This window comes from Watersipora subatra, chromosome 10 (assembly GCF_963576615.1).
Source record: "Watersipora subatra chromosome 10, tzWatSuba1.1, whole genome shotgun sequence".
Classification (NCBI taxonomy): domain Eukaryota; kingdom Metazoa; phylum Bryozoa; class Gymnolaemata; order Cheilostomatida; family Watersiporidae; genus Watersipora; species Watersipora subatra.
This window is the reverse complement of record NC_088717.1, coordinates 525,117-540,212: the sequence shown is the minus strand read 5'-3', so window position 1 is coordinate 540,212 and position 15,096 is coordinate 525,117. Positions and strand designations below refer to the sequence as shown.

The 15,096-nt window shown below is 36.1% G+C and overlaps 1 protein-coding gene and 1 pseudogene across 2 annotated transcripts in view; both read left to right on the top strand.

The window, feature by feature from the left end:
- The window catches only part of LOC137406084 (DNA excision repair protein ERCC-6-like), a 44,772-nt gene that overhangs the window by 16,340 nt on the left and 13,336 nt on the right, over positions 1–15,096 (top strand). For both annotated transcript variants that reach the window (XM_068092608.1, XM_068092607.1), the window contains 6 exons: positions 336–509; positions 942–1,156; positions 3,155–3,384; positions 3,848–3,988; positions 5,142–5,330; positions 10,116–10,325. In XM_068092608.1, coding sequence (XP_067948709.1) covers positions 336–509; positions 942–1,156; positions 3,155–3,384; positions 3,848–3,988; positions 5,142–5,330; positions 10,116–10,325 — 1,159 coding nt within the window. The remainder of the gene's footprint in view (positions 1–335; positions 510–941; positions 1,157–3,154; positions 3,385–3,847; positions 3,989–5,141; positions 5,331–10,115; positions 10,326–15,096) is intronic.
- Positions 8,220–9,540, top strand: LOC137406077 (uncharacterized; annotated as a pseudogene).

Below are 15,096 nucleotides of genomic sequence, written 5' to 3'. Positions count from 1 at the left end.
AATATTTTATTATCAAGATTTATTCCCTCTCCGCTGCATGTGCGGCACTTTATTCTGAAGTAGATTTATCCCGGAACTAATTATACTGTGACCATCTGCGCATGGTATTTGGTACATGAGCAATTGTACACCACTAATGGTCCTTCTGTGGTTTGAACCACTGCCCTACTGATTATATACCAGCACACTAAATACTGAACCACGGCTGCTCAGTAGTTAACTTGCTCGGATAAAGGCGCACCATTTTACTTGAATGAATATTTCATGCCTCATGTAGAGCCAGTTATTGTTCGGATGTTCTATATTATTACAACGCTTAGTCACTTATTCCATAGTCACTACTCGAGATGTGGAGCAGACAGAACAGAAAAGTGCTGCTTTTTACCCAGAGTAGTCAGATGTTAGATATCTTAGAAAGGTTTGTCCAAGATGAGGAGTACAGCTACCTGCGTATGGATGGCAGCACTTCTATAGGCTCTAGGCAGACACTCGTTGACAGGTTCAACCAAGTGAGTACAAGTACTTTGATTGATGCGCAACGATGCAGGGAGTTTTCTATCTCTCAATTCTGGAAATGCCAAAATTTATATGCGTTAGCAAGGATTAATTGCTATCTCTGAAAATTAGCGGTGATAATAGCATACCAGATGACACAATAAGAGGTGTAGCGCTCAGAGTTATTATGGAATGTTTGTCAAGTGCATATGATAGATGATATAAAGTATTTATGCCAACGTTCAACTTCCATCTTTGGACAAGACCCTGTTTAGAACATTTTAACAAAGTTGAGAATCTTCTCAGCTTTTGTCAAGGTCACCAAAAGGTGGCGGCATTGTATGTGTAAGGTAATTTCATATTATGAATAATACCAGTAATGTTATATGAGTTCTGTCAAGGAAGCTGATGTCATACCAAATAGCTTGACATTGTGTATTTCTTAGGACAAGAACATGTTTGTCTTCTTGCTCACCACCAGAGTTGGAGGTCTGGGGGTGAACCTAGTCGGCGCAAGTCGGGTTGTGATATACGATCCCGACTGGAACCCGAGCACAGACATACAAGCTCGAGAGCGGGCATGGAGGATTGGCCAGCAGCGAGATGTCATTATCTATAGACTTATTTGCACTGGTAGCATTGAAGAGAAGGTCTACCAAAGGTGATGGTTGATTATAAAGTGTCTCTTTTTATTTGATTATGTTATCTCACTAACAATCATTTAATTTCTCATCTAGGTTGACTTACACACATGGTTGACTTACACACACGGTTGACTTACACACACGGTTGACTTACACACACGGTTGACTTACACACACGGTTGACTTACACACACGGTTGACTTACACACACGGTTGACTTACACACACGGTTGACTTACACACACGGTTGACTTACACACACGGTTGACTTACACACACGGTTGACTTACACACACGGTTGACTTACACACACGGTTGACTTACACACACGGTTGACTTACACACACGGTTGACTTACACACACGGTTGACTTACACACACGGTTGACTTACACACACGGTTGACTTACACACACGGTTGACTTACACACACGGTTGACTTACACACACGGTTGACTTACACACACGGTTGACTTACACACACGGTTGACTTACACACACGGTTGACTTACACACACGGTTGACTTACACATACGGTTGACTTACACACACGGTTGACTTACACACACGGTTGACTTACACATATGGCTATTTTGATGACAAGATGAATTAAAGTTGTCCAGCTGCCTTAGTAATCAAATTGATGATATCTTGATTAATAGCAGCTTTGCTGTTTTGTGTAGTTGATGATGTTAACTTTTGCATTTTTGAATTAATATTTTGAAAAATTTTTAAATCTTGGAGGACTATACCACTAAAAACAAATAGGTCATTAAAAAGACCCAAGCTGATTGGGGTAATTCAATAAACTCCACTCAAAACTAAATGCTAGCTGTATAAATACTGCGCAGACTTTTTCGGTATTTGTGGAAACTGCTTCGACCATGCGGTATAGTTATCTGATATGTTGGGTAACCAAAACATGTAACACAATGACTAGATGAGGAACAAGTGTTAGAAGGGCAGCCACAATACCGCTTTTTTCTCTCGTTTTCTCGCAGTCACTAACCAAAAGCGTGAACATCGCATATCCTACATTTATATTTCGCTAAAGAAATGACCTGTCCCGGCTTGGAGGTTGCATCGCGGAGTGTTTCTGTAACCAAAACTGGTTTTTTGTTCTAACATCAGAATCATCGCTGAAAAACAAAATATCATGACTATATTATTATTTATATTATTATAAATGCAACTCTAAAATGCTGTCAGTTAACCTTTAACAGCATGAAAGGATGGCAACTCGTCACTCGAACAAAATCTTCTGGTGTTGTAAGCTTTGTTAGACAAAAACAGTCAAAGTAACTGAAGCATGAAACCTTATCAAGCTGTCTCCTTGATTCAGCAACCGATACTCCTGTTCGATTGGAAACTAAACTGTAATTACATTACATTTCTGAGTTTGGTGAGGACCTGCCAGGTCATTCTTTGTAAACTTGTTGCTTCAAGTTTACAAAGAATGGCTTGGCAGGCCCTCACTTGGATTCAACATACCTGCTTGAAATCTGTTTACTGTTAATAATTTAGCCTAATTACTTTAGGCTCGCCTAGAAAAGTAGGATTCTCTAGTTTAATGTGCTTTAATGGCTACGTAAAAACAGTAGATTGTATCATTGTATCATCGCGCCATTGCTGTATCATGCTGTACTATTGCTGTATCATGCTGTACCATTGCTGTATTATACTGTACCATTGCTGTATCATGCTGTACTATTGCTGTATCATGCTGTACTATCGCTGTATCATGCTGTACTATTGCTGTATTATGCTGTACTATTGCTGTATCATGCTGTACTATCGCTGTATCATACTGTACTATCGCTGTATCATGCTGTACTATTGCTGTATCATGCTGTACTATTGCTGTATCATGCTGTACTATTGCTGTATCATGCTGTACTATTGCTGTATCATGCTGTACTATTGCTGTATCATGCTGTACTATTGCTGTATCATGCTGTACTATTGCTGTATCATGCTGTACTATTGCTGTATCATGCTGTATCATTGTATTGACAGGCAGATCTTCAAGCAGTTTCTGACGAATAAGATCCTGTCAAATCCAAAACAAAGAAGGTTCTTTAGAAGTGGAGATATGAAAGACCTTTTCTCATTGGCTGTTGATGAAAAAGACAAGCAAGACTCGGAGACGCACGCGATATTTGCTGGAACTGGCTCTCGCATTGACCTCAAAAAAATACAGCAGAAGGCGAATGCTGCTCGTAAACTTGCTAAACAAAAAGCGGAAGGTCAGATATGATTGATTTCTTTACTCCAAGACTGTGTTATTTGCCAAAATAAACATCTTCACCTAGAATCCAGTTGCACCAAATACCAAAATAAAATTTTATTTAGCCAATTCGGAAGACACTCAACGGCTGTGTAGGTATCCCTCAGCTGCTTTGCATGTTCCAGAATGTTCTATAACTTTAATTTTGTTGAGAATCTGGCTGATTTTTGGCTGATTTTCATTTTTATACTCTTTATGTTGATAACTCCCTTCCAACCCTCCAAACTGTTATACTTTTTCGCTGTTGCAGTCCATAACAGGTTATATGTTTCTATTGTAATTCTTGCTGTAGGCTAAACCTTCAAGGCTGGTATGAATAAACCGTCTCATCAAAAGTTTTCTTACCTACATTGAAAAACAGCGAGGTTTCCTGTAGTAATGAATCCGGTTAATGCTGTCAATATGCTGCATTATATTGACAGAGAAGAAAGCGGCTGATGATGAAAGGAAGAGGAATCTATGGGAAATGGCGAAACGACTGAGTGAAAAAATGGAAGTAGAGAAGGCAAAAGCAACTCATGATCAAAAAGATGATGGGGAAGCTGGACCTAGCAATCACACAGGTGGGCTTCGTGTCTATGACACTCGCTAATGTATGTCATATCCTTATGGCAAAATCATTCAGGTGGGCTTTATGCGTCCATGACACTCGCTAATGTATGTCATATCCTTATGGCAAAATCATTCAGGTGGCCTTTATGCATCCATGACACTCGCTAATGTATGTCATATCCTTATGGCAAAATCATTCAGGTGGCCTTTATGCATCCATGACACTTGCTAGTAATTGTCATATATCTATGATGCAACCAGTTTGTCTATTCTTTTAGATAAGAGTCACATTCTCGCTTCTGTGATTTATGAGTGAATTTATGGGCCTCCTTTCTTATTGTTCTATTCTATAGCAATAACCACAATTTTTGCGAGGCAGTTGTAGCTGTATGTAATTGCGACTGTTTGTAATTTTTGTAATACTGTTAGCAGGGTGATATTTGGCGTTTTGTTCAGAAAATGGAAGCTAGTTTGCTATAAAGTTACTCCGATAAACTGTTCTGTGGAACCTAAACCCCTCTGTCCAACTATTTTGCAGCACGTTATAGCCGACTGTCAAACTATTCTATTGCATCTGTAATACTACTTGTCGAACTATTCCATGAGTAGCACCTAAGCTATTTGTCAAACATCAAACTGAAAACTTAAGCGCTTTAATGACACAGTTTGAGGCTTATTCTTTAAAGAAGGAATTCTAACATAATAGGATGCCGTAACTAATGGCAACGATGCCAGCTGTCATGAGTGACATCCTGTTCTTGATACTGCACGGGTTAATTTCTGTGGTAGCCATTCTTACCAGCTAAAATAAAGAATTGAATACGATTTTAAAGCAGAGCCTAGCTATAAGCAACTTCTTACTACTAAATATGTCGATAGAGATGAACCTTACAGAAGAGCGGCTGGCATTGCAAATAGATTCGAATAAACAATGACAATAGCTTAGCAAGTATGTATGTTGAAGGAGCTCAGCTGTTTTTTGGCTCCCTCTCCATGACTTCGTTTCTGTGTGACAGTCAACTAGAGTTTTTTACATTTGTTGACCAATGATCTCCTCTGACTGTATGGAAACCTCTCTTTCAGTTATTCCTGGATGGAGTGTGGAGACACAGCGATTGTAATAGCATTATGTTCAAGTATTAATTACTTGACTGTTTTATGTAGCTGACGCGAGTGAAGGCGTGGAAGTAGAGGATGATGCTAACGGAGACGTCAGACTGACAGACAAGGAGAGCAAAGATATCAGCAGCGCTCTCGCTTCTGAAACCAGAAATATCATCAATGCTGACCTTTTCACCAACCTTGGAGATCTCGAGTTTGAGTCAAAAATGGAAGATAAAATTGAAGAACCGAGTGAGTTGTCTCTTTAGCCTTCCTCCAGCTCATCTTTCATATCAACTTTTTATGAACTTGATATGAAACTGTATAAAACATGTTATATAAAATATTATCTTATGTAAAATTATATACAATATTATTTTATACCAAATTGTATGAAGTATTGTTATATAAAATTATATACAATATTATTTTATACCAAATTGTATGAAGTATTGTTATATAAAATTATATAAAATATTATCTTATGTAAAATTACATAAAATATTATCTTATATAAATTTTTTAGCAAACATCTAACTCGGTATTCGAAGCAATTTTCAATGTATGATGTGAGGTTTGGTGAAGCGTTGCAATTCTATTTATCAGTTCTCCACCTGTATTAACTTCGCATGGTTCGCATAATGTTCAATAATAATATAATTTAACCTATTTAAAGCACATAGTATAAGTTAGATTATATACGTTTTTTTCTCATGACCTCTACCTACGCTCTATCTTTATTTAAAGCACATAGTCCCACGACCAAACATAAGCGAAGCGAGTGTTTGGGAGCTTTATGATAGAAGCATATGTGCACACAACTCCCGAAAAGTATCCCTCAACCGCCATACCCAAACCCTTGTATCGAAATCCCATCAAAAAATTTAACCATTTTTCTGTGGAGTGGTTTAAGTATAATAATGATACAAAACACCTATACACCTATTTAAATATGTTACCAAGTCTTTGAAAATTGTCGACAATATCCTAAAACTTACCCTTCTGATCGGATTATACATAACTAGAAAGCTTAATTTGGCCTAAAATCGCCATTAAAATCTGACAAGCCTTTTTAATCAAAATTAAGACTGGCCAACAAAACGCCCATAAAGCCATGCGACAGATAGTAGAACCATAAAGCCGTGCACATTTCACCAGTCTATGGCTGAAATTACCGCTGTAATATCGTTTGTTGCTCTCTCGAGTTCGAAACATTAATGACTTACTTGTTAATAACTTCGCTAGGGAGCGCATCACTCGATTAGCTATCAATGACCAAATCCTACAACGTAAAGGAAAGGAGACTATACTGCGCGACCTTTGAACAGAACACTACACTTATCTAACAAAACTATTTCTATTATTTTCTATATGAACTTTTTCTAAACACTTCATATGCCTTTTTTCTATATTTCTATTATTATATATTTCCTTTGTTATTAGTTCGTATACAAAATACTTTACATATACTTATATAGGGCCTACATATAAATCTATTTACAACATTATTCTATATCATATACCATTATTCCATTTTTATTACTTTATATACAACTTTACATTCCCCAAATATACTTTCCATTCACAAACATTCTTAACATTTTTCTGTACTTACACTTCTAAAATAGAACTTTTTCACCTTTATATATCTATTTATATTACACTACCAAATACAACTGTAATATCAACAATTAACCAATTACTCATATACCTGGTTTCAACCCAACTTTACTTCCAAATTAAATTGTTAGTTGCATCTTTTTGGAGTCGTGCTCCCTCAAATTTATTTTATATCATCTCGAACAACTCTCGTTTACACTGTGGTGGACGCCGGGCCATGACATTGTAATTCGTGTAGCTATTTTTATATGTTATATCTTGCATGCTGTGTTGTTCTTTTTATTATATCGTTGTTACTTTGTCCATATATTATATCGCTATGATGACTTCGTTTATCGCTGTATTATAACCATGCCAACAGATTAGTGATTCTGTTTATTACTAATGTTATACGGTTTTTACTTGGTTTCGTTAGCCGGAATGGACGAGTTTATTGTATATATAAAGGAGTGCGCTCATTCAGTTGGGCAGAGCAGTTAGCCGTACCGCTACTATGCTAGTGGAATTTCCTTCTGAAATAAAAACTGAACGAAACTACACACAGTCTCTTTATGAAATAGTCTAGATCGTGCCAAGTAAAGGCCGGCAAATTCCTTTACAACACTATAATCTGTCAATTCCTACTGACAACTACTTTTTCAACAACCAGCAGTACCCTTCCTTTTTTCCATTATCACTTTGGCCGGGGGCTGTATGACGGGAATTTTTAGTATAAGTTAGATTATATACGTGTCTTTCTCATGACCTCTACCTACACTCTATCTTTATTTAAAGCACATAGTATATGTTAGATTATATACGTGTCTCTATCATGACCTCTACCTACGCTCTATCTTTATTTAAAGTACATAGTATATGTTAGATTATATACGTGTATCTATCATGACCTTTACCATCGCTCTATCTTTATTTAAAGTACATAGTATATGTTAGATTATATACGTGTCTTTCTCATGACCTCTACCTACACTCTATCTTTATTTAAAGTACATAGTATATGTTAGATTATATACGTGTCTCTATCATGACCTCTACCTACACTCTATCTTTATTTAAAGCACATAGTATATGTTAGATTATATACGTGTCTCTCTCGGGATCTCTACCTACGCTCTATCTTTATTTAAAGCACATAGTATATGTTAGATTATATACGTGTCTCTCTCATGACCTCTGCCTACACTCTATCTTTATTTAAAGCACATAGTATATGTTAGATTATATACGTGTCTCTCTCATGACCTCTGCCTACACTCTATCTTTATTTATAGTACATAGTATATGCTAGATTATATACGTGTCTCTATCATGACCTCTACCTACGCTCTATCTTTATTTAAAGCACATAATATATGCTAGAATATATACGTGTCTCTATCATGACCTCTGCCTACGCTCTATCTTTATTTAAAATACATAATATATGTTAGATTATATACGTGTCTCTACCATGACCTCTGCCTACGCTCTATCTTTATTTAAAATACATAGTATATGTTAGATTATATACGTGTCTCTACCATGACCTCTGCCCCTGTCTCCTCTATCAACAAGGCTACACTTCAGTTTGCTGTTTTTTAACGGAAAGGGAACTGAAACCCTCGCTTCTTTATAACTTTACATATAATTTCATTTTGTAGATACATTTATCTTCTGAATTTGTATTAATCCTTTCTGTAATTACTGTTAATACTTGCAGTTTTTATCCTATGTTTCAAGCTGTACAAATCGTTAGAATATCCTAAGATAAATCATGAAAATATTTCCTTCTACCAATATAGTTAAATGCATTATTATTGCGTATAATTTCTACAGATATGCATTGCTAAAGATAAAGATTGCAAATTTACCAATGCACTGCTGTCTGGTGTTACAAGTTACATGATGTCGCTGTCGCAGTATTTGGAATGTCAGCATGGCTTATTTCTACTCTATTTTGAGTCGTCCTTTTATCAAACATGCTGACATATTTTGAAGACAACATATACGGATCTTTCTTTTAGCTGCTCCGAAGTTATAAACACATTCCAGTTTTGTTACGTATGCTCACACGAAGTTGGTGCAAGTAACAGTAAAACTGTCTTAGTAAATCTGCACTAGTCTTTATATTAAACTGTTAACTACTCCTTATATACACTATTCTATATATGAACTGTTGACTATTCCTTATATACACTATTCTATATATGAACTGTTGACTATTCCTTATATACACTATTCTATATATGAACTGTTGACTATTCCTTATATACACTATTCTATATATGAACTGTTAACTATTCCTTATATACACTATTCTATATATGAACTGTTGACTATTCCTTATATACACTATTCTATATATGAACTGTTGACTATTCCTTATATACACTGGTCTATATATAAACTGTTAACTATTCCTTATGTACACTAGTCTATATATAAACTGTTAACTAATCCTTATATACACTAGTCTATATATAAACTGTTAACTATTCCTTATATACACTAGTCTATATATGAACTGTTAGCTATTCCTTATATACACTAGTCTGTATATAAACTGTTAACTACTCCTTCTGTACACTAGTCTATATATAAACTGTTGACTATTCCTTATGTACACTAGTCTCTATATAACCTGTTGACTATTCCTTATGTACACTAGTCTATATATGAACTGTTAACTATTCCTTATATACACTAGTCTGTATATAAACTGTTAACTATTCCTTATATACACTAGTCTATATATAAACTGTTAACTACTCCTTATATACACTGGTCTATATATGAACTGTTGACTACTCTTTATGTACACTAGTCTATATATAAACTGTTAACTACTCCTTATATACACTAGTCTATATATGAACTGTTGACTACTCTTTATGTACACTAGTCTATATATAAACTGTTAACTATTCCTTATATACATTGGTCTATATATAAACTGTTAACTACTCCTTATATACACTAGTCTATATATAAACTGTTAACTACTCCTTATATACACTGGTCTATATATAAACTGTTAACTACTCCTTATGTACACTAGTCTATATATAAACTGTTAACTACTCTTTATGTACACTAGTCTATATATAAACTGTTAACTACTCCTTATATACACTATTCTGTATATAAACTGTTAACTACTCATTATGTACACTAGTCTATATATAAACTGTTAACTACTCCTTATATACACTAGTCTATATATAAACTGTTAACTATTCCTTATATACACTAGTCTATATATAAACTGTTGACTACTCCTTATGTACACTAATCTATATATAAACTGGTAACTACTCCTTATATACACTAGTCTATATATAAACTGTTAACTACTCCTTATATAAACTATTCTGTATATAAACTGTTGACTACTCCTTATGTATTTACACTTGTCTTTATTTCTTGTTTTTTTTGTAGCGAAGTCAAGAAAAATGAAAGGTGTTAAATGTGAAGGAAAGGCAATCCCGGGCTTGGCAAAGGTTCGTAAATACCGACATGCTAAAAAGGAAAAAGATGTAGCTAAAGAAACCGCTGGACAGGTTGATGATGAGGAATATATTCTTGGAAAGCTGCTGAAGAAGTCACTTGTCAATGGGGCTATGAGACATGACACTATCGTCGATGCTTGTAAGTTCTACAATTTTCATCCTGATGCTCATTATACCGATTAATATTTGTTGTAACTTAGTGCTATCAAATATCCAATAAGTACATTTAACTGAAGCCTTTTTTAAAACCGGATACCGCTCACAAAAAACTTATCTGATGTTATCCCACAGGTGAAACATTAACCCTTTGAACCGTTTTTGTCAATGGCCGTTTTTGTCAATGCCTGTCAGTAACCCAGGGCAATCTGTCCAAATCATCCGAAGCTTTTAATTTTATATCAAATATATCTGAACGTGCTCATAATACAATGATATTTGGTAAAACACTAGTAAAAAAATCAGGCAACCCACAGCAAATGTCATCAAACAGAGAGAAACAGTTCCTCACCTTTAATGATTCGGGCTAAAACTATAAAAGTTCGTACGATTTCATAAAACTCGTGAAAACATTTACAGTGGTATCATATCCATTGTGCACTTGTTTATCATCATTTCATGACTTAAATTACTGGAATATTATGATTAGTATCATAAAATTCTTTATTTGTATCACAATCATTTATGACCTACCAACAAACGAATCGTATCGATTTTTTCACGATAACGTTCTAATAAAATTTGTTATTAAAACGAAGGAAGTGGGTAAAGATATTTGAAAACTGTTACAAATGGAAGTGAAAATTCTGATCTAACATCCTGTGCAAGAATTAATTTGATTGGTTTCTGCTGTTACTTAGAAACAGCTTTTGTAAACAAAGCCATGTGAATGCCGAAATACCGGCCTTTAGGGATTCTGACATACCCTACGCAATGCCGCAAAACCAGCTGTTAGGGTTCAGAGGCGTAAGATTGGTAGCATGAGAAAACAACTAACAATTTTAAACGTCAATGCCACTAACACAACACTTCAAAGCAAACATTCTCATGACCAACATCTTTGAGACATATTTAATTGATTTTAATATCGTCATCATATAGTTACTCCACACCTAGTAGAATTTTGATATCATCATCATAGAGTTACTCCACACCTAGTAGAATTTTAATATCATCATCATAGAGTTACTCCACACCTAGTAGAATTTTAAATTTAATCTTTGGGGCAAGCCATTTACTATTTATCTTTTTAAAATCTTCAGTCTACAAAATCAAATGGCACAGATGATTAAAATTGTTTTCAAACAATTCAAAGATATTAGAATTGTATATTTTATACAATTCTAACAGGTCAGCAGAATTATGAACATGACTGTCAATAGCATGATAGAAGGAAAGATGTTATAAAGCAATTACAAACATATTTCCTGTGCAAATGCGATAAGAAATCGGTACAACACATAATTCTTTGAGGGTACAACTCTTCACGTCAATTTTCTTCAAGCCACATTATAAACTTTCGACGTTCAATGAAACGGCCATACGTGTCATATTTACTATGTTTCCATGATGCGCAGTGCTTCGGAGTTGCGCTATCTCCGCCATACGTGTCATATTTGAAGGAGCTAATAGTTTCTACATGTAGGTACCACTCTAGGTTAAAAATCCAATATTTCTCTTTACTACAATTTCTTCCGCTTTTGTCGTAGGTATCTTCACTGAAGCATATCTTCACTGAAATGCTCATACACATTCAGTGTTTGTTGTGGAGTTGTGTGCACCTTCTCACACAGGTCGCAAACCCAGTGACGATTACTGGTAAACAATCGGTACACTGAACCATGCTTCCGTCTCCATTTGTGGTAGCTCTGCAGCATGGTTAGGTTGCTAGAGACAGCGCGGATATGATCAGCTAGGTGTTTAGTAGATGGAAAATCATCGACGTGAATAAATGAATTCGGAGGAGCAAACTTTTGATATTGGGAGCGTCGACCTCTGACAATTGGAATCATGCCAGCACTTAGACTCGTCCATAGCTTCTCTGTGATGTACTCATCGCAGTCTGCTCTTTCAAATGCTAGGTAGAAGAGATATTTTTCTCCCAGGAGTTCTCTGATAAAGTGACTGTAGCCGGCTAGTAAACAAGGCCATTTAATTTGTCGCCTTTGTTTTGTTTTGTGTGCTAGGGAACTGCACGGCCGCACCCATTAACACCGAATACAAAACCTTTCAGATGTAAAACACTATGATGAATTCATGTGTTAGCAGGTATTTGATAATCGCTGGTGACGAAATCATAATATTGAAGAAAAAGGATACAATGACACCCTGTTTATTTTTGACGAATACAGCGTGCAATATCTTGAAATTTATGAACTGAAGCCGGCGGTTAATTGAGCTTTGTTCTTGTACGATTTTTTGAGTTCACTGCTATATTTTATAAAAAAAGACGCTTGTGGAAGTTGATTACCTTTGCTGCAGCATCAAATCCAAAGCGGACAACAAATGGCTCATGAAGCCTATTATGCGCAGACAATGCATACTTGGCAGCAGTGAAGCGGTAAAATCACAGAAACACAAAAGGTTTATGAACTTATTAAATTAGTACGACTAGTTACTGATCTCTGTTATGATGTCAGGTGTGGTCGACTAGTTACTGATCTCTGTTATGATGTCAGGTGTGGTCGACTAGTTACTGATATCTGTTATGATGTCAGGTGTGGTCGACTAGTTACTGATATCTGTTATGATGTCAGTTGTGGTCGACTAGTTACTGATATCTGTTATGATGTCAGGTGTGGCTGACTAGTTACTGATATCTGTTATGATGTCAGGTGTGGTCGACTAGTTACTGATATCTGTTATGACGTCAGGTGTGGTCGACTAGTTACTGATCTCTGTTATGATGTCAGGTGTGGTCGACTAGTTACTGATCTCTGTTATGATGTCAGGTGTGGCTGACTAGTTACTGATATCTGTTATGATGTCAGTTGTGGTCGACTAGTTACTGATATCTGTTATGATGTCAGGTGTGGTCGACTAGTTACTGATATCTGTTATGATGTCAGGTGTGGTCGACTAGTTACTGATATCTGTTATGATGTCAGGTGTGGTCGACTAGTTACTGATATCTGTTATGATGTCAGGTGTGGTCGACTAGTTACTGATATCTGTTATGATGTCAGGTGTGGCCGACTAGTTACTGATCTCTGTTATGATGTCAGGTGTGGCTGACTAGTTACTGATCTCTGTTATGATGTCAGGTGTGGCTGACTAGTTACTGATCTCTGTTATGATGTCAGGTGTGGCTGACTAGTTACTGATCTCTGTTATGATGTCAGGTGTGGCTGACTAGTTACTGATCTCTGTTATGATGTCAGGTGTGGCTGACTAGTTACTGATATCTGTTATGATGTCAGTTGTGGTCGACTAGTTACTGATATCTGTTATGATGTCAGGTGTGGTTGACTAGTTACTGATATCTGTTATGATGTCAGGTGTGGTCGACTAGTTACTGATATCTGTTATGATGTCAGGTGTGGTCGACTAGTTACTGATATCTGTTATGATGTCAGGTGTGGTCGACTAGTTACTGATATCTGTTATGATGTCAGGTGTGGCCGACTAGTTACTGATCTCTGTTATGATGTCAGGTGTGGCTGACTAGTTACTGATCTCTGTTATGATGTCAGGTGTGGCTGACTAGTTACTGATCTCTGTTATGATGTCAGGTGTGGCTGACTAGTTACTGATCTCTGTTATGATGTCAGGTGTTGCTGACTAGTTACTGATCTCTGTTATGATGTCAGGTGTGGCTGACTAGTTACTGATATCTGTTATGATGTCAGTTGTGGTCGACTAGTTACTGATATCTGTTATGATGTCAGGTGTGGCTGACTAGTTACTGATATCTGTTATGATGTCAGGTGTGGCTGACTAGTTACTGATCTCTGTTATGATGTCAGGTGTGGCTGACTAGTTACTGATCTCTGTTATGATGTCAGGTGTGGCTGACTAGTTACTGATATCTGTTATGATGTCAGGTGTGGCTGACTAGTTACTGATCTCTGTTATGATGTCAGGTGTGGCTGACTAGTTACTGATCTCTGTTATGATGTCAGGTGTGGACAGGTGGCCGTGTGAACAAAACTGAATAATAGGATCAATAATTAGATCTGTTGTTCTGTCAATCGTCTGACTCTCGATGTATTCTGGTTCAGGCATGGTAAACATGCTGAGTTACACCAACATCCATATAATTACTGTAGTTGCTTTTTCTTGCTTAATTATTCATGATGAGAAGTTGATACCTGAAGTGCTGACTACTTTATCACCCTCAAGTGTTCGTGATGTTAGGTTATGGAGGTGCTCAGACTTCAGCCTACTAAACACAGATCATTTTCAGATATACAAACATTGTCAATAAACATAGCTAGTATTCAATATATTTAGTTAATAAATATACAGCTAGCATGTATCTAGTAATTTGTGTATTTAGTTAATTATTTATTTCGTATTCAGTAAAAAATTCATCAATAAATATTGACAAGCAAGCTTTGATGTTGCTGAGAAGGAATACATGTGTGCACCTTTTCTTACTCTGTAATCGTAGCTGAACCTGTCACCTGCAGTCACCTGTCACCTGCAATCATTTTGATGCTTTGATGCAGTCTTAGATACCTAGAAATCTGTGTGCTATGATGGCGTGTAGATAGTCGATAAAGAGTAGCATTGCACTTTGTGATTGCACAGCGTTTAAAATAAAGTCAACTGGATTATTTATTATACTAGTTCACTATTAGACTCGTATCTAGTAGTTATTATACTAGTTCACTATTAGACTCGTATCTAGTATTTATTATACTAGTTCACTATTAGACTCGTATCTAGTATTTATTATACTAGTTCACTAT